Source organism: Pseudorca crassidens, chromosome 15, assembly GCF_039906515.1.
Source record: "Pseudorca crassidens isolate mPseCra1 chromosome 15, mPseCra1.hap1, whole genome shotgun sequence".
Classification (NCBI taxonomy): Eukaryota; Metazoa; Chordata; class Mammalia; order Artiodactyla; family Delphinidae; genus Pseudorca; species Pseudorca crassidens.
The window spans coordinates 17,226,905-17,246,902 of record NC_090310.1 but is presented as its reverse complement, the minus strand read 5'-3'; the positions used below and the strand labels follow the sequence as shown (position 1 = coordinate 17,246,902).

The 19,998-nt window shown below is 47.6% G+C and overlaps 1 protein-coding gene across 7 annotated transcripts in view; it reads left to right on the top strand.

Moving 5' to 3' along the window:
• The window catches only part of KATNIP (katanin interacting protein), a 200,858-nt gene that overhangs the window by 11,555 nt on the left and 169,305 nt on the right, over positions 1-19,998 (top strand). For 6 of the 7 annotated variants that reach the window (XM_067706309.1, XM_067706308.1, XM_067706311.1 and 3 more), the window contains exon 2: positions 8,547-8,608. In XM_067706309.1, the coding sequence (XP_067562410.1) occupies positions 8,547-8,608 (62 nt within the window). Of the gene's footprint in view, positions 1-8,546; positions 8,609-19,998 lie in introns of those variants that run through there. The other variant, XM_067706313.1, reaches the window with a different exon arrangement.

Sequence of the window (19,998 nt, the reverse complement as noted above, 5' to 3'; positions counted from 1 at the left end):
CTGATTTCACAAAGCTGATATCTAGTGAGGCAGGCAGACTACATCAGCAAATAAAGATCAGATAAGTGCTATGCAGAAGATTAAAGTAGGGAGGATTGGGGGCTAGTCCACTCTGAGCAAGTGGGTCCCTTTAAGCTGAGATCTGATTGATGAGAAGGAGCCAGCATGAGAAGACCTAGAGGGATGAGGACAAAGGCCCGGAGGTAGGAATGGATCCTGAGTCCAAGGAGCAGAAGAAAGACTGGGGGCTGCAGAGGTGTGAATGTGAGGGAGGGAAAAGGGAAATGTACAAAGTGAAATACACCAGCGGATGGTCAGCCAGGCAGGTGTCATCACTTGGACTTACGGCCTTATTTTTCGATGGCTGCAGTGGGAAAAGCCAGCAATAGTGGAGGGTGGAGACCTACCAGGTGGCTATTGGAAAGATGACAGGGCACACAAAGGGGTGACAGAGAGGAAGGAGCAGATTCAGGATATGTTTGGGCAGCAGAGTTCAGCGGAACTCCCTCAGATCCACAAACAGCTGTTTCTGTGGAAGGAAACTGCTAAGTACCTACTATGTGCAGGGCAGTGTTCTAAGTGTTTCACTTGTACTATCTTAACCCTAAAAATGGAATTGGAACTCTTAGGATTCCCAAACAGGTAATTAGTGGCTGAGCGAGACAGGCTGACCCAGAGCCTAGCCTCTCAGCCACCGCACAGCATCGTCCCCAGGCTCTCATCTGATTAGGAAGCTGGCTGAAGAATGCACGGCTAAGCATTTCTAAACCAAGCGAATGCGCGGAACGGTGTGCAGGTTATAAATAACCATTTCTAGCTGCCAGCTGCTGTTTAGGTTTGGAAAGGAAAAGAGAGTCTTAGCATGACTTGTTTATCTCAGGTAATTTGGCAGTAAACTGGGCCCTGGGAATTTGAGTTGTACAGAAAATGCAAAGGAAGAGTGACAGGGATATTGTTTCGGGCTTTCAGAAGACAGGATGTAACTAAGGCCCAGAGCCAGCCTGGAGGTGCCCATGGAGTATTTGAAGAGAAAAATGTGTCTCAGAGCCAGTGTTTGTTTACTTGGCTCCCAAACAGTCATGCTTTTTGTCTAATAGATTCTGTTCTGATGATGATATTTCCTTAAAGAGGTCTCCCTTCCCCCTCCCCAAAAAGGGTCCATGGCATTGAGATAAGGAAATAACGGGAGGAGTGGGAGATTTTCCCATCTTCTGCCTAGTTGTCTACTAGGTTGGAAACTAGAGGCCTCTTTTGTTGGGCCTGTCCAGAGCTCTAAAAAAATTTTAATTACTTGTCAACATTTAAAGATTAGAAGCTTTCTCATACAACTGGACTTCTCTGGAAAAATCTCACCCAACAAAACTGAGCCCACGTTCCTGCCTGGAAACCTGCAGCTGGAGACAGTGCTTCCTCTTTAGGCTGGGCAGGTGCTTGCCAGACTGCCCTGTCCCCACCCTGCCACACGTGTCTCTGCAGAGGCTGTAGGTTCAGGAGGCTGGGATGGGGCTGAAGGTGGGTGTGGAGTGGCGTAGAAAGGCCAGTGGGCCTGGAGCTCTGGCACTCCTGGAGGTGAAGAAGGTGTGCAGGCAGGCGGGCCACAGGATGCAGTGAACACGGGATTAGCAGCTAGCTGATGGCTTCTTAACCCCAGTTCTTTCTCTTCATTGCTCTGTGACCTTGGGCAAGTTACTCTGCTCCTCTGAGCCTCCCTCCGGCTTTGTTGTTGCATATGCTAGTGAGGGAATCCCAAGAACTATCACCTGGGGAGGAACCTGACCATGCCCGGTAAACACTAGGAAACCACGAGTTCCAGACAAGCCATCTGGACAGGTCTCAATCTTCCTTTCCTTTTTTTTCTTTTTCTCTTTTTCCTTTCTCATCTTGTCTAGACGTTTCATAAAAAAAAAACTTAGCCCTCAAGTAAACGAGCAGGTCACCACCAGCCTACTGGCTTAGCTCAGAAACTGTTGTTTCAATGTCCAGAAACCGTATTTTGTCATCATTTCATTCTTAACTCTCACACATTACAGACTGATCTCTTAAAAGAAGGCAGCTTGTTCTCCGAAAATACTGTGTCCTTTCGAGCATGCTTCGGGGTCCCGAGGTCCATGGCGGCTACCTTGTCTCCCTCCGCAGACCACACCCTTGGATCTTAGGTGGGAGTGTCCACAGCGTTTCTCACTATATTTAAAAAAAATCTGAACTAGCCCTTTTGGACATTTAATTTTTTTTTTTTTTTTTTTTGCGGTACACGGGCCTCTCACTGCCGCGGCCTCTCCCGTTGCAGGGCACAGGCTCCGGACGCGCAGGCCCAGCGGCCACGGCTCCGGCGCCCAGCCGCTCCGCGCGGCATGTGGGATCTTCCTGGACCGGGGCACGAACCCATGTTCCCTGCATCGGCAGGCGGACTCTCAACCACTGCGCCACCAGGGAAGCCCCACATTTAATGTTTTAAGTTTATTTTAGTTTCTTGAGTAGGAAGAAGTTCCAACTAAATCATTCAAAAATAAAAACAATAGAAAAAGTTTACATTGAGAAGTCGCTCTTGGGCATGTGCCTTCCTGGTGGTTCTTTGTACAAACAGAACCAATACGAGCATATATTCTTTTCTTTATATATAAGTTCATTTGTACCTTTTTTTTTAGAGAAATCTGTTTTTATAGGTGTTTTTTGTTTTTAAAAAAATTTATTTTATTTATTTTTGATTGCATCTGGTCTTTGTTGCTGCGCGCAGGCTTTCTCTAGTTGCAGCAGGTGGGGGCTACTCTTTGTTGTGGCACGGGCTTCTCACTGCGGTGGCTTCTCTTGTTGCAGAGCACGGGCTGTAGGTGCATGGGCTCCGTAGTTGTGGCTCACAGGCTCTAGAGTGCAGGCTCAGTAGTTGTGGCGCATGGGCTTAGTTGCTCTGCGGCATGTGGGATCTTCCACGGACCAGGGATCGAACCCATGACCCCTGCATTGGCAGGCGGATTCTTAACCACTGCACCACCAGGGAAGTCCCAGGAGCATATATTCTTATTTTCCCTCTTTCATAGAGAAAAAATTGCATACTACGTCAACTGTCTCCCCCTTGAGTTCATTTAACATATGGTCATATTACCAGCTTGCCATTCTTTCACCCAGTATTCCATTTCCATTGTGTGGATCCACCATATTTATTCAGCCAGTCCCCACTGTGATAGACTTATAGGTCACTTCTAATATTTTCCATTGCAAATTATGATGCAGTGAATACCTTGTGCATGCATTTGTTTCCTATTTGTGGAGCTATTTCTTCCCGGTAGATCCCTAGAAGTGATATTGCTAGCTTAAAGGGATACTGCCAAAAGCCTTTTTGAAGATATTGCCAAGATCCCCTCCACAGAGCCTGTATCATTTTATATTTCTCCCAGCAGTGCTCGAAAATGCCTGCTTCCCAGATCTTGCCAACAGTACATTGTCAAACCTCTGGAATTTTGCCAATCCAATGGGTAAGATTAAGTGGCATCTCTGGGATATTTGCCATTTGAATTAAATTACATAGATATATAAAATGAGAACAGGGTGAGCCCTTATATTTGGACTGCAGGAGAAATAAGCTCGTTTTAGTAACCTAGTAGAAGCACCATCACCCCAGTTGGGAGAAACAAGTTCTTCATTTAAAACTCCTTTTCGATGGGGAGGTCCCTGCATGGTCTTGGATTTCCGCTGAGTTGCCTTTATTCTCCAAAGCCCAGCCCTGCTTGCCAAGGCTGAGCGTTGTACCTGAGTGGATGGGCGTGAGTGTCTGATGCCAACCTGCCTTTCCACATCTGGCACTTAATGGCAGTTTTCTGGCTAATGGGGAACTCCATCTTCCTTGACCCTTGGGGAATCATTTTGTTCTAATCCCCTTATTAATTACTCTAGGAGTCCAAAGTACGTTAAAAAGCTGCATCACAGAAAGAAATCCTTAAGTCAGACTCCCTCTCTAGCACATGCTGGCCTTCTCAGACTTGTCTTTAACCTGACGGAGGGGCAGTGTAGTCTAGTGGTTAGGAGTGCAGGCTCTGGAGCCAAACTACCCCGATTCAAATCCAGGCTCCTATACTCGCTAGCTGTGTGATATTAGGCAAGTTTCCTAACCTCTTTGGGTCTCCGTGCCCACCTTGGACAAGTGGGATAATAATAGTACCTATTTCATAAAGTAGCTATAAAGAGTACATGAGGGGCTTCCCTGGTGGCGCAGTGGTTAAGAATCTGCCTGCCAGTGCAAGGGACACGGGTTCGAGCCCTGGCCCGGGAAGATCCCACATGCCGCGGAGCAGCTAAGCCTGTGCGCCACAAATACTGAGCCTGTGCTCAAGAGCCCGCAAGCCACACTACTGAGCCCACGTGCCACAACTACTGAAGCCTGCGTGCCTAGAGCCCATGCTCGGCAACAAGAGAAGCCACGACAATGAGAAGCCCGCGCACCGCAACGAAGAGTAGCCCCCTCTCGCCGTAACTAGAGAAAGCCCGTGTGCAGCAACGAAGACCCAACGCAGCCAAAAAAATGAAATAATTAATTAATTAATTAATTAAAAAAAAAGAGTACATGAGTTGGTTCATGTACTTAGCTTGGAGCTCAGCGCCTGGCACATGAGAAACCCTGACTAAGGTGAGCTCATGTGGTAATGATGATGATGATAGTGACGCTGGTGATAGTGATGCTGGCGCTGGTGCTGGTGCTGGTGATGATGGCCATTGGGAGCACACTGAGCCTGACCACCTACAAGCTACCCTTCTCTGGCCTTGAGTAAGCAGCTCAATCACTCACCCTCAGTTTGTTTCTCATTTCTTCATTGGCTTGTTCTAATGGGAATAGCTCTGTCCACCTGAAACAAGAGTCAGCAAACTACAGCCTGGGCACCATATCTGGCTTGCTGCCTGTTTTTGTGAATAAAGTTTTATTGGAACACAGCCACACCCATTTGTTTACATGTTGTCTATGACTGTTTTCACGCTCCAGTGGCAGAGTTGAGTAGTTGCACCAGAGACCTTATAACCTCATGACTTTATGGTCTATAAACTAAAAAAATATCTACTCTCTGGGCCTTTACAGAAAAAGTGTATTGACCCCTGATCTAAAGGAGAGTCTGTGAGGATGCAGGAGATGAAGCCTGTGCATAGAACCTGGACCATAGCAGGTGTCCTGTACAGTGGAGCTATATCAACTAAGGGTTTAAGCTTCAGGAGCTCAGTGCCTGGTTCTTGCCACCATCCCCGCCCCCGCCCTCTCCTCCTACCCCAAGATGAAAAACAGGGAATAATTACAATATCGATAGCTTAATTAGCAATACCATAAACTTACATCTTGCATGTGTATTTTACCACGCACCATGCATTTCCACATGCACCAGATATTACCATGCACGTTAGTCAACGACAGTGGGTATGAAATCTGTGTCCTGGAGGCTGTACTTTACAGGAGGTCTAAGGCTCTTTTTCAAGGGGAATTTTGACACTGATTTTCCCGTGCCTGAGGACTTCAGAAGCTAACATCCAAGGAAGACACAACTTCCCTCCAAATGGTAGTGATGAATATTATTATCTGCATCCAGAGCAAAGTAAAACGAAAGTGTCAGAATCTTCTAACCACTGAAAATTAATCCTAAGTGCAGATAAAATCTCTCTGAAATCCTAAGTGGGAGACCGGTATTATATTTACGACAATTCCATGCAGTCCCTTTTTCTTTTCCCCAGGCACACATCTGTTTTCTAAAGTGAGGTGTACACGTGGTATTTACATGTGGCCTTATTTATTGTTTCCTGGCTGAAGCTGGCAGGTCACCTTGCAAAATGCAGAGGAACACCCCCTTAATTTTGCAAGCAGCATATATTGATATTAATGTCACCTTCTCACCCCTCCCTAAGTCGCTGTGAGGATAAAATGAGATCTAGGTAGGAAGCTAGCTACTCAGAGAAGCTAAGTGCAGTAGACAGGCACAGTGTAACCTGGTCCCTTCTGTCCTTGGGGAGAAGGAGTCGTCTCCACGTCGAGCTACCTGGAGGAGAGAGGGGCTCGGTGGGGCGAGGACAGAGGCATTCGATAACAAATGTGCATAATTAGAGTGAATTATCTTCATTGCAAAATAAGCAAATTATTTTCCAATTTAATGAATAAAGGAGCTTCTAATTAACTCCAGTAGAGAGATTTGCTTGCAAATTTCAGCGGTTAAGCTCTCTGTTCTTTGTATTAATATTTTCTTTTTATGGCTCACCTGAATCTTTTTTTTTTTACTGTTCTTTATTAGTATAAAAGAACTTTAGAGATGGAAAGCAAACCCAGAGGTGATTCAGTCTAATCCTCATTTTAAAAAAATAGGAAGAAAATATGGCCCATAGAGAACCTGTTGGATCTCGTGAGTTATCTAAGATCTCATAACTGGTCAGCGATCCACTGGACTGGATCCCCAGGCATGAGTCTGACCAGAACAGGAAGGGCCTCAGCCGGACCCTGGGGTCTGCCGTGTTCACCCCCGAACTAGCACTGTTTCCCTCCCGCTCCCTACCCTGCTCTGCTGACATCTTACTTGCCTCAACACTGCTTTTGCTGCTAGAGCACCCTGGCCTGTCAGCACAGCATTCCTGCCCTCCAGTCTGCTCTGCGCCCTTCCAGCTCCAGACCCACCTCCCAGGTCCTGGCTCTGCATTGCGTGGCCTACTACCTGGTATGTCATCCTCTCTGGTCGACCTTAGGGCCTACCCTGAGGCCTTGACTGACAGCCAGAGCAGGTGTGGATGAGGGTTTGGGGGAGCTGTCCACCCAAGCTCCTGCCCTAGAGCATCAGGGATCAGGAGGTCACGATAAGATTGACAACAACCCGGATCACCTGATCCCTAAATCCTGGGCTTTTTTTTTTTTTTTTTTTAGTTAATAAACTTTATTTTATGGAGCAGATTTAGGTTCATAGCGAAATTGAGTGGAAAGTACAGAGAGTTCTCATATATGCCCTGTCCACCTATGTAAATCCTCTCCCACTATCGACATCCCCCGTCACAGTGGTATCTTTTCCTGGGTTCTTTTTCATCTTTAAACCCTAGCTTCTTTGTCTTAAGGCAAAAAAAAAAAGAGGCAACAGACACACACACACAGAGAACCTAATCTAAGTGGGTGTCTGTGGAACACAAAGGCAAGCGTGCAGTCGGTTTCAGATCTGTTCATTCTGTCTTGGCATTCTGTGTTAGTCTGTCCCCAAGGCCAGTGGCTGGTGGCTGCTCACACATGGAGGTAGCCCTGCTCTGGCCCTCTATCCTCTCTCTCAGAATCAATTTCAGTGTTAGGGGCTGGGATTCTGATTGGCTGCAACTGGGTCAAGTGCCCATACCCAGTGCAGCATATGAAGTTCAGGGTATGGGGTCATGTACAGTCATGGCTGCCACAGGACCCCACTGTGGTGATGGGGAGGAAGAAAAGAGAGAAGGGAGAAGTCTAGGGTGTCATTATGAGCTGAGCAGATACCCCCAAAGATGTCTACCATACCATGATACTGTACATCCCGGGGTCTCCTATGAACAGCTGCCTCTTTTCTACATCCTCTTATGTATTGGCCCCAAGTTTGGCCAGTGCCAGAAGTTCATCTTTGGACCTTTGCTCTTTCCCTTATTCTCACATTTTTGGAAAGAGCATCATCCCTTGACCTGAGCTTTATCACTATCTGTGAGCCCCTCTGCAAGTGACCGCATCCAAAGACAAGCGTCTTTCCTCTCAGATTCGCTCCCCATCTCTCGCCTCTCAATAAGTCATCACTAAGCCTTTTTGTTGCTGCCTTCAGAGTGCTCCTGGCTAATGGGACATATGATTGTGGTACTCTAGAAAATAGCCACCTGAGAGTGAAGCTGGACAATTTGGGAGACACACTGGCAACGTGCAGTGAGGCTCGCATCTTATGTTTTAAAACCAAGGCGATCCATTAATTTCCCACCAAGGATTCCTTTTATAATGGACACTTCCATTGAAGTTGTAAAAACTGCACTTGGAACAGCATACTTAAACATTCTGATGCCCATCTGTGAAATGTATGCATAACTTCAATATTAGTTTTCCAGTTTTCCGAGAAAAGCCACAATTCTCTCTGAAATTGCCCCATTATGTGAAATGCAGGTGATTACTGCTAATTCACATCTGCACCAGCACCTACGTGGCGAGTTTGGGGGTCTGGTGCAGTGTATTGGCACACACTCATCAAAGGTTATGTGTATGTGCACAGTGGAAGGCATTTTATATAACTCCAATTTAATAAAAATGTAATCCGACTGGGAAAAACTAGTCTGTCAGCCCTTGCAGAGTGCAGATAATGTTCCAGATTAAAGAGTGGAGGCTTTGTTCATTATAGTCAAGTAATATGAGTGTGTGAATTACCATTTCATTGCCGTTGGTCTATTTCAAGAGTATGCCATTTTCCCATTATCATAATAGGCTACATTTTCTTAAAATCACTTGATTGTGATTGGTCCCATCTATTAGGTTTGCAAATAAAAAGCTTTTGTGGTGATAAACTAGCTGTTTTAAAACAGCCTTAATCTCTGTTTCTGTTTTTGAACAGCTACAGGTCAGACTCTGAAGAAGGCTGAGAGAAGCCGGTCCTGCTCTCGGGAGAAAAAGGAGGTAAATGAGTCGCTGGGGAGGGCAGGTGGGAGGCAACTCTATTTAAAGAGACCTGAGGGAGTGGGTTGGTGATTAAGTATCCCTGGATCTCCTATTCTTTTCTCTCATTCTCAACTGGAGTTATCAACCCAGTGTCACTTATAGTAATAATCTCTTACCGAATGTATCAGTTAGCTTTGGCTGTGTAACAAGTCACCCAGATTTTAGTGACTCAAAACAACCACAGATTTAGTTTATGATTCTGAGGGTCAGCCATCTGGGCTCAGCTTCCCCAGGCAGTTCTGCTGATGGGCCAGGCTCTGCTGACCTCAGCTGAGCTCACTTATGCATCTGCAGTTAACAGAGGTGTTGCCCTGGGGCTGCCTGAACATCAGTTAGGGTGCTTTAGTTCTCCTCCGATGTTCTCCCATCCTCCATCAAGCCAGCCAGGTTTGTTCACATGGGGGCTCAGGGGTTCAAGAGCATGAGATTGGAAGACGCAGGAACTCCTGAGCTCTAGGCTTAGCACTGGCATGGTGTCACTTCTGCCACTTTCTGTTCTTTAAAGCAAATCACAAGGTCAATGCAGGTTCAAGGGGTGGGGGAATAGGCCTTACCTCTTAATGGGAAGAGCTACAAAATATTGAAATATACCACATTCTTGAAATTTACCATTCTTGAAATTTTTGAAATTTACTGCACTGAGCCCACCTGCGCTGTGCTGGGCACCAGGGCCAGGACTAAGGGATGGATGAGAGACAGTCCTTGACTCAGGGTGTGCACAGCATAGTTGGAAGGGATGTGCAATGAGATCATTACAATACAGTGTGAGAGTGCCAGTACAGGGAGAGAGGGACAAAGAGTGGGATTTCAACATGGAAAAAGGGTCACCTGCCTCTGCCAGTAGTATCAAGAAAGGCTTTGCAGAAAAGCGGATGTAAAGACCAACTCTTGAGGGTGAGTAGTTTTCCAGACCAAGTAAATAGCATGGTCAAAGGCAGAGAGATGGGACTTCCCTGGTTGCACAGTGGTTAAGAATCCGCCTGCCAATGCAGGGGACATGGGTTCGAGCCCTGGTCCGTGAAGATCCCACATGCCGTGGAGCAACTAAGCCTCTGCACCACAACTACTGAGCCTGCGCTCTAGACGCGAGCCACAACTACTGAGCCCATGTGCCACAACTACTGAAGCCTGCGCGCCTAGAGCACGTGCTCCACAACAAGAGAAGCCACCACAATGAGAAGCCCATGCACCGCAACAAAGAGTAGCCCCCGCTCGCCGCGACTAGAGAAAGCCTGCGCGCAGCAACAGAGACCCAACTCAGCCAAAAATAAATAAATAAATGCATTTAAAAAATAAGTATACAAAGGCAGAGATATATGAATAAGGAAAGCTGCAAGATCATTGAGCCTGAGGTGGGAAGTGGCAGTTAGGACCCATGAATTACTGAAGGGCCCTTCAATCAAGACCCAAGCTTGTGGGAGTTTACATTTGAGTCTTACTTAGCGGCTGATGGGAGCAGGAGTGTGAAGGCTTCTTGCTCATCATCAATATCAACCAATCCTGAAATTCGTCGACACTTAAGTACTCACACTCTTGACTGTAAACTGACCTGATTCCGAAGACAAAAGGGAATTTCTCTGGCTCAGCTGGGTCCAGCGGCTCAAAAATGGCCACTAGACTTGATTCTTCTGTCTGCAACTCATGGCTCTGCTTCCTCGGTGTTGGCCTCACCCCAGACAGCTCTGAGGAGGCAGGTCAGGGTTGGCTTGCAAAGGGCCTTGTGTGCTTTGCTGTGACTTTCATCCTGTCTCCTGTTGCCTCCTTTCTCAGCTGTAGCCAGAAGAGCCAGTGTGGCTTTCCTCCTTCTTGAATCGACCTGCCTGGGATGAGGGCTGGGAGATAACTTAGGAACTTGGATGCTGCCGCAAAGACCTCCATGTCAGCCCCAGTGGACACTCTAGAAGCTGAACCAGGGTGGGTTTTCCCACTCCTTTCTGGTGGAGGCGTTTTTCTGGAGGCAGGAGCAGGTGTCCTTGTCTCCACAAAGTCCTTCCAGAAACCTCAGGGTGGAGGAGCCACAATGGGAGTGAGCACAGACCTGCAGGCACCAGGTCTCCCTCGATTAAGTAACCAAGAGTGAGGGACTTCCCTCGCAGTGCAGTAGTTAAGAATCTGCCTGCCAGTGCAGGGGACATGGGTTCAATCCCTGATCCGGGAAGATCCCACATGCTGCGGAGCATCTAAGCCCGTGCTCCACAACTACTGAGCCTGCACTCTAGGGCGTGCATGCCACACTACTGAGCCCGCATACTGCAACTACTGAAGCCCATGTGCCTAGAGCCCGTGCTCCGCAACAAGAGAAGCCATCCCAATGCGAAGCCCGTGCACCACAACGAAGAGTAGCCCCTGCTCGCTGCAACTAGAGGAAGACCGCCCGTAGCAACGAAGACCCAATGTGGCCAAAAATAAATAAAAATTAAAAATAAATTAAATTTATTTTTAAAAAAAGTAACCAAGAGTGGGGACCAGTCCCCCTAGGCCAGGAATGAATTGTTTAAACCTGAGGCCTTTGGTTGCAGAATGACAGCATCCGATTTATCCACATTAAGAAATTCTCTGGAAACATGATGGAGCAGGGCAGCCAGTAACTAGCAGAGATACTTTTTCCCTCCCCTCCTCTCTCTCCTTGGCAACAGGACTCCCCTAATTGCCGCTTTCCCGGCTACTCCCATCATTCCAGTCACCCGAGAGCATTTCAGATCACTCTTCTGAAAAATGCTTGAATGAGGAAAAAGGGAGAGTGGGGTTGTTTATCACAACATCTGAGTTTAACCCTGAAAGATGTTTAAAATGGTTTCACGCCCTCTGAAAAAGAGAGTGCTTTCTTAACAAGGCTTTCGTTTGGTTAGAAAAACAAGAGAAAGAAACTAATAGCAAGCTGCCAGGATGCTCATCCTGATATATTATAACATGCCTTTCCACCCACCTCCTCTTTCCACATCCTTCCCCACCGCCCCCCCTCCGTAGTCTGTGAAATCTGCACTTCCTGATACTCTGTGCTTACACAGGATGCCAGGTATAGAGGAAGCTTTGTCCTTGCGAAAGGCAAGGAAAAGACAAGCTGGTTAGAACAGGCAGACAAGGACACTCATCATGTTCCTTCGGAGGTAGGGTATACGGGCCAGCTCACACCTTGGCAGGTGGATGTGCAGTTTCCATCCTGGGTGGGGATTGGGTACCATCCTGCATGGTCATGGGCCAGCACAGCAAAGGGAGGATGGGAAGTTCTCGGTGAGCCTGCCAGGCCATGTTCAGCCCAAAGATGTGTTTTATTTGGACCATACCCTACTACAGCTTTTAAAAATTAGGCAGCTGCATTCAAAAATTAGGAGATTTCACATTAAAATGCTGACTTCTGGCTTCTCTGGAAAAATGGAGAATGACAACACTGAGTCCTTCCTTATTCCTATAAGGAATATTCCTGTAACAGTGGGCAATGGCTTCTGATGAGGACATGTCCCCCTTTTGATGGGACCCTCCCTGTCCCCCCCGACCCCGCACCCACTCAACAGCAAGCAGGTATCAGCACCCACATGATGCCAGGCCCTGTGCTGGGTGCTTGATGTCAACAGTTCACAAATGTTGCAGCACGTTAGAATCACCGAGGAGCTATTAAATACCCCCATGTCCAGGCCTCTTTCCAAACCAGTTAAATCAGAATGTCTGGGGGTGTGACCCGGGCATCAGAATTTTTTAATCTTCCCAAGTGCTTCCGACGTGCAGCCATGGATGAGAAGCAGCGTTTTACGGGTTATTAAGTAACCCCTGGTTCTCGGTGCTTCCCCATGCACTGCACGCCTGCCCGGCACCAAGGATGCTTCGGTTCTCCAGCCCCGTCACAGACACAGACAGGCACAGATCATAGCAGAGAATGAGGAGACCCAGGTAAAGCCCCAGCGGGTGCTGGAGGAGAGAGAGAAGACTTCCTGGAAGAGGCGGCTTTAACCGAGGTTTTGGAAGGGTTACAGTCATTTCTGAAAAAATGTACCTTTGATGGTTGGCTTGAAGTCGGTATATACTTTTGAAGTAGCTGGTGAAAGTATTCTCCACTTCTTCTCTAGCAAGGGATTATGTAGTGTTTCTGGCCCTTGGTCATGAATTATTAATGGTTTTGAAATCGTGGTCACTGTAGTTTACTCAAAAATCATTAGAAAGTAAATTTATTATACAGTGTTAAAAAAGAAAAAAACCAGGAAACCGCAGTGGAGGAAGAAATCTTTATTCATCATCCCCCCCACACTAGGGTACACACTGATGGCCATGGCACCTTGGGGCTCACAGACATGGCGCTGGGGACATGTTCTGCTACTGCACAGAGGCATGGAGGCCCCAGGCAACTCTGTGAATTAGTGCCCACAATGGGCTTCTGTCTCAAATCCTTGTCAGGTGACCTTGGAGGAGTCTCTTGACCCCTCACACCTGATTTGATAATTCCCACCTTGGAGACTCAGTATACAGAGTCAAGGCAGTAATAAAGTGCCTAGCGTAGCACATAGTAAACATTCCGTAAGTGTTGGTTGCTACATAATTGTAATCATTCCTTAGAGTGTCTAGAATTTAACAGAGAGACAAGTCGCGGCCTTGGAAGGAAAAGACAGCACAATTTCACTTAGTACTGAAGGGGTCTCCCTTGCTCCAGCTGGACTTTAGGCTCATTCCAGCCGTCCAGGCTCCTGGCTGTGCGCCCCTAGTCAAGCGAGCCCCAGGCAGGCTAGCTCTGGGGCCCCCACTGTAAACCACTTTGAAGGCCTTCTGTGATCATGGACTGCCTCCTTGTGCAGCTGATTGGAGATTCTGCAAAATGCTTCTGACGGCACACTCCTCCGTTGAGCTCATTTTGTAAAGGACTGAAAAAGTCATTTAACTCAACCACCTAGAAAATGTTAAGCCTTCCCTTTGCACGCACGCATAAGTGTGCACACGTGCACGTGCACACATACGAACACTTCCTGCTATTAAGCAGAGCCTTGTGGTGCAAGGACTAGAGATGCCTTTCATCTTGCCAAGGAAAGGAGGAGACTGGGTTCTCAGGGGAGCACAGCAAAGGAGGGAAGCCAGGATCCAGGGTGCCTCCAGGGATGGGGCTATCCCAACAAGCTCTCCGTGTGCCACCACGGACACGCCTCTGCTCCCCTCTGGTCCCTCCCTGTACCTCATTGTCGTCTTTATGCTCCTCTCTCCCAGCTGTTCCTTCTTTCAGCTCAGAGGCCAGAGAGAGAGTCTAATCAACCTGGCTAATCGATGCTAAAGGGCATTGAGGGGGTACAGTACTCAACATTAGCCCCCCAGTTGCCCTCCCAAGAGACAACCATTGAAATCAATTTCTTGTGTCCTTCCGGAAATATTCTATCTATCCCCTCTGCCCTTACCTCTACCTCCTGCCTTTGAACACAATGATAGCATGCAATACACATTGTTCTGGATTTTTCTTTTCACTTAACAACATGTCTTAGAAAACATTCTATAGTACAAATCTCATCCATTCTTTTTTTTTTTTTTTTAATTTATTTGGCTGCGCCGGGTCTTAGTTGCGGCATGGGGGATCTAGTTCCCCAACCAAGGACTGAACCCGGGCCCCCTGCATTGGGAGTGTGGAATCTTAACTGCTGTACCGCTAGGGACGTCCCTCATCCATTCTTTTTTATGGCTGCCTAGTACTCCACTGTGAATCCACAGAAACACAATCCTTTATATGAAATCTTTGGGGCCAAATGTGTTTCATTTTTTTAGAATTTAGAAAGTAATACCATCCCAGTATGGCCTGGGTCAGCACTCTATAATCAAATATGTTAATATATCTGTAGGAAAATAAGAATATTCATACTGTGTGGGGTAAATCAAGACTTTAAATTTCATGTCAGTTCAGATCTGGTTTTGCTTCTAAAAAAATGACATATAAAGGATCGTGGGCCTGTCCATAAATACATGAGCAGTTCCCGGTTAATGACTAATCTAGGCTATCAATAGTCTTCTGCTACTATAAGAGTACTGGAAAGAATATTCTAGAGCAGGCATCTCGGTACACTTGTGCAGGAATAGCCAAAAGTTAATTCTTGCAAATAGAATTAAGGGATCACAGGGGATATGCTTTTTCAGATGAGTGTTTGTTTTTGTTTTTGTTTTGCGGTACGCGGGCCTCTCACTGTTGCGGCCCCTCCCATTGCGGAGCACAGGCTCCAGACGCGCAGGCTCAGTGGCCATGGCTCACGGGCCCAGCCGCTCCGCGGCATGTGGGATACAACCGGACCGGGGCACGAACCCGTGTCCCCTGCATCAGCAGGCGGACTCTCAACCACTGCACCACCAGGGAAGCCCTAGATGAGTGTTTCTGATTTGTTTTGTAGCAGTGCACGAGGTGGGCAGAGTTTTTTGTTCCAAGACACCTGGTAGCATTCTGACCAGATTCAAGTGTGGCTACCGTTGGCGGAGGCACCCACACTCAGTGGCCTCTGCTGTAGTTCCCCAGCCCGCTTTCCTCAGCAGGGAGTGGGAGCAGGGCATTGTCCTGAGAAGGACTTGGGGACCTGTCCAGCACCTCGATTTCTGAATGCCATCTCTCATGGGCCCTCAACTCCAAGCACCTGTCTTGGCCAATTGCAGGAGGCCAGTGGGACTGGTGACTCTTCTTGTAAACTTCAGACCCCACTAGCCTGGAGATCCTCCCCTTTCCTCATTTCAGTTCTCAGTGTTCTTGCAGCTTCAGTCTCCTGGGGGAATCAGGAGCTGCCCCTTGCATATTTACAGATTTCCACTGCTTTGTTTAAAATGTTAAAAAAAAATTTTTTTTAAGGAAGGGAGGAAAAAAAAGACAATGTAAGCTGATGGTGCTGCATTACAAGAGCCTGTCTGATGTGACAGCTGACATTCCAAATCTGCACTTTTTCTGGAAAAAGTTCACATTTCTGGGCAGAGAAGAACTAAATCCATTTTACATCCAACTCCCAAATGTGTTCCCAGTTGCGAAGTTACCGTCGTCAGTTTTTTTGCTTCTTGTGCTCTTGGTCTCCATTGCTTTGAGACCTTGGACAAGTGGGGGCCCTGGTGACATGAACAGCTTCTGATTTCTGCAGGGCAGGGCAGTCACATGGCAGGGTTTGAAGCATCGTAGCCAAGTGAGCCCTGGAACCAAACAGCCTGGATTCCTAGGCTCGTGCCATCACTCGGGCAAGATACCTAACCTGTCTGTGACTTGACTTCCTCTTCTAAAGAGTAGGGATAATATAGGGAATCCCCGGTGGCTCAGTGGTTAAAAATCCACCTGCCAATGCAGGGGGCACAGGTTCAAGCCCTGGTCCAGGAAGATCCCACATGCCGCGGAGTGACTAAGCCCGTGCGCCACAACTACTGAAGCCCGCACGCCGAGAGCCCAGGTTCCACAAGAGAAGCCACCGCAATGAAAAGTCCGTGCACTGCAGTGAAGAGTAGCCCCCGGTTGCCACAACTAGAGAAAGCCTGCACACAACAAGGAAGACCCAACACAGCCAAAAATAAATAAATAAATAATAAAATAAAAATTAGAAAAAAAGAGTAGGGATAATATAGAAGCTGCAGCCTAGGGGTGAGGTAAGGATTCAGTGAGCTGATGCGTGTAAAGTACTTTGAACAGTGCCTGGCACTTACTAGGAACTCGATAAGTGTTGAGTATTATAATTTAGGACTGGTATTATAATAAGTATTATATTGAGGGCAAAATGGCTCGTTAATCCCTTCCGAGTCGGAAGTGGATGAGAACTCTTTCTTAAAAAAAAGCAGGACACGGATTGGGCCATTGTTCCTCAGCCCTTCGGTGTGACAGAACAGCACATAATCCCTCCTGTGAGAATTACCTTGCCCTTGAATCACCACCTACTCCCAGACCCCTGCAATCAGGCTGGGAGCTGCAGGAAGCGTATGTACAGATGCCGTGCCTGTAACCCAAGTTAAACAGCAAGGCCAAGACTTGAGCTTTGAAAAGCAAAGAGAATCAATTTCTGATAAAATGCCAGGGAGGAGATTGACATGTCTAAAACCTTCCTGGTATCAGCTGAGCTCCCAGCAGAAGATTAAACTCGGGGAAAAAAACCCATCAGAGAGCTGCAATTTGTGACCAGAAGGAGATAATGTTGACAGCTTCTTCTTCCTGAGTCGGTTTTGGATAAGCATTGTGCCCTTCACCAGAGCATCATCAAAGTTTCCTATATCCTCAGATCTTAGGCATGAAATTGCCCTGAGTCTCCCTTCACCTCTCCACCGCCCCCCTAAATCACTTTATAGAATACAGAATATGATTAGAAAAAAGAATGATACTATCTAAAGGAAGAAGTTTCCTGCAAATTACTGATGAAAGGTATGTGTCCAGGGTGAAAATGCGCCCGTAGAATTCTTTCTCAGTCTGGGGACACCTCTGGAGGAGCAGAACGAGGGCTGTAAGAGTGCCAGGGCACCTGGGCTCCAGTCCTGAGTCACCGTGGCTGACGGTAGGCACACTCACTCTCCCCGCTCTGGGCCTCCGTTTCCTCTGTGACTACTCTGGGTCTGATAAGAGCCAATGGTCCTGTGAACTTCAACTTCATTAGGATTCACAAGCTGTGTCTCTTAGGCTCTGTTCAAGTGATAGAAGCCTTCCTCAAACCAGCGTCAGCAAAACAGGGAATCCTTTTTTGCCTCACCTAGCTGTAAAGTTCAGGGGTGGACCACGTCAGGAATGGCTGGATCCAGGCGCTCCGGCTCAGTCCTTCTGACCCTGCCTTCTTCCAAGACGTGGCCATTCTGCAGCTTCTGGTCCTGCTCAGTGTAAACTGGCCACTGGCAGCTCCAGGCCGACTGCATAGAGGCTGGATAGCTCATGGGTGCAGGGGTGCAGTGGGGAGAACCACACAGGCACTGGAACCAGATAGCCTGGGGTCGAATCCTGACTCATCACTGACCCAAGTGCTTATCTGCCTCTGAGCCTTGGTTTCTTCATACGTAGAATGGGGATGAGAGCAACACCTACCTCTGCTGGTTGTCAGGGATACTCTGAATGGTGCCTGACATGTAGTAAGTGAGTGAGTGACAGAGGCTTCTTCCTCTTCTCTTACTTTTTTCCTGGCATTATTACAATTCGTTCAGCAATTTCAGCAAAAGAGAGTCCGCACGTTAAGCACATGGTAAGGAAGGGGTGTTTTCCCAAAGTACCATCAAGATCCAGTTACCAGAAGAAATGGGAAAGGCTGGTGGGCAGGCAAAGCCCAGCCACTGTCCATCACCTGGCCACTGTGTAGTGGGTGTGGTAAAGCGGACAAATAGCGCAATTGTTAAGAATTGCTTTCAGGCTTCCCTAGTGGCGCAGTGGTTAAGAATCCGCCTGCCAATGCAGGGGACACGGGTTCAAGCCCTGGTCCGGGAAGATCCCACATGCCGCGGAGCAACTAAGCCCGTGTGCCACAACTGCTGAGCCCACGCTCTAGAGTCCGTGAGCCACAACTACTGAACCTGTGTGCCACAGCTACTGAAGCCTGCGCAGCTAGAGCCCGTGCTCCGCAACAAGGGAAGCCACTGCAATGAGAAGTCCGCGCACCGCAGCAAAGAGTAGCCCCTGCTCGCCGCAACTAGAGAAAGCCCGTGCACAGCAACGAAGACCCATTGCAGCCAAAAATAAATAAATAAAATAAATAAATTTATTTAAAAAATAAAGAATTGCTTTCACGTCCATGCTCACAGTACTCGGTGAGGTAAGCGATAGTATCCTCATCTCGCATGTGAGGAATGTCGGCTCAGGGCAAGGAGGCCACCTGCCCCAGTTAACACAGCAAGCACTGGGCCCAGCTGCTCCCGCACGTTCTGTGCACGTGGCAAAGTGGAGGCAGGTGGGGGAGCTTAGGCACGTTTCTTCACCCTTCCCAGACTCAGTTTCTTTAGCTGTAAAATGGGCGTTATCAGTCCTTCCTCCTCAGGTGCCTGAGGGCTCAGTGAGGTTGAGGGAGATAAACATGGGACACCCAGCCCCTCTCAGGACGCCCCTGCCTCTCCCCTCTCCTCCCCACGGACCCTGCTGCCGGCTCAGAGCTAGACTAGGGGACCCCAGGCTCCTGGGACCATAGAGCTGGGCGGGTGAATGGGAGGCCAGGGCAGTGATTGCCAGATAAATGGAAGCCTCGGTTTCCTCACCTGATGGGCTGAGATAGTCTGACACTGACTTCCAGCTAAACGCTGTTAATGATGGCTAGATTCCCATTAGAGGCCAATGAAGAGATTATGTGCCCCTCCCCGCCCCCCACTATGTATTTCAAAACAAAAACTGAAATAAGTATAGGAAAGTTCAACAAAGTTCTCCATTTCTTTTCCCAGGATGACTACTTTGATGCCCTTTTATGATTTTTTGGTTTTGGTTTTTTTTTGGCTGCGTTGGGTCTTCGTTGCTGCGCGCGGGCTTTCTCTAGCTGCGGTGCGGGGGGGCTACTCTTCATTGAGGTGCACGGGCTTCTCATTGCGGTGGCTTCTCTTGTTGCGGAGCATGGGCTCTAGGCGCGCGCAGGCTCAGTAGTTGTGGCTCGTGGGCTTAGGTGCTCCGCGGTATGTGGGATCTTCCTGGACCAGGGCCTGAACCCGTGTCTCCTGCCATGGCAGGCGGATTCTTAACCACTGCACCACCAGGGAAGTCCTGCCTTTATGTTTTTAATATAGAAGCCTAAGCTCTTTCAGAAAATTTTCTTTGGGCTGCTCATACTCTGTTGATGCCCTGGGAGATGGCTTGGCACATGAGAGATGGAATGGCAAGACTGGTCAAGGGTAGGGAAGGGGTCCAGGTCGGACTGCTTGGGTTTGCATCCTGGTTCTATCTCATAATTCGCTGTGAGGTCTTTGACAGTTTACATAACCTCTCTGTGCTTCAGTTTCTGTCTGCAGAATGGAGCTGAAAGCATAGTGCCACCTCATGGGGTTGCTGAGAGAATTAAATAATACACATGAAGTATTTAGGACCATACCCGTAAGTGCTGTTTAAATGTATGCTATTATTCAAGACCCACCACTGGATCCCCTTCATAGAATGTTCCATCAGCTGGGGTAGCTGGGGGAGGCAGGGTCACATTTGTAGGCATTTACCTCAGTGGGGCCAGTATTAGACATTTTTAATATCTTTCTGTTTCCAGAACTGATGCATGCTGATTGTAGAAAAATAGAAGAAGCAGAAAGCTACAAAAATTAGTCCTTATCCTACCACCTATATAATTACTCTTACTTTTTTTTTTTTCCCTTCTAGCTTTTCCCTATGCAACTATATATATTTCAGGATTAGGATCATAGTAAGAGACAATTAGAAATGCCTACCTTCTATTATTCTTTATCAGTTTTTTTTTATTTCTTGAGGTATAACATATACAATAAAG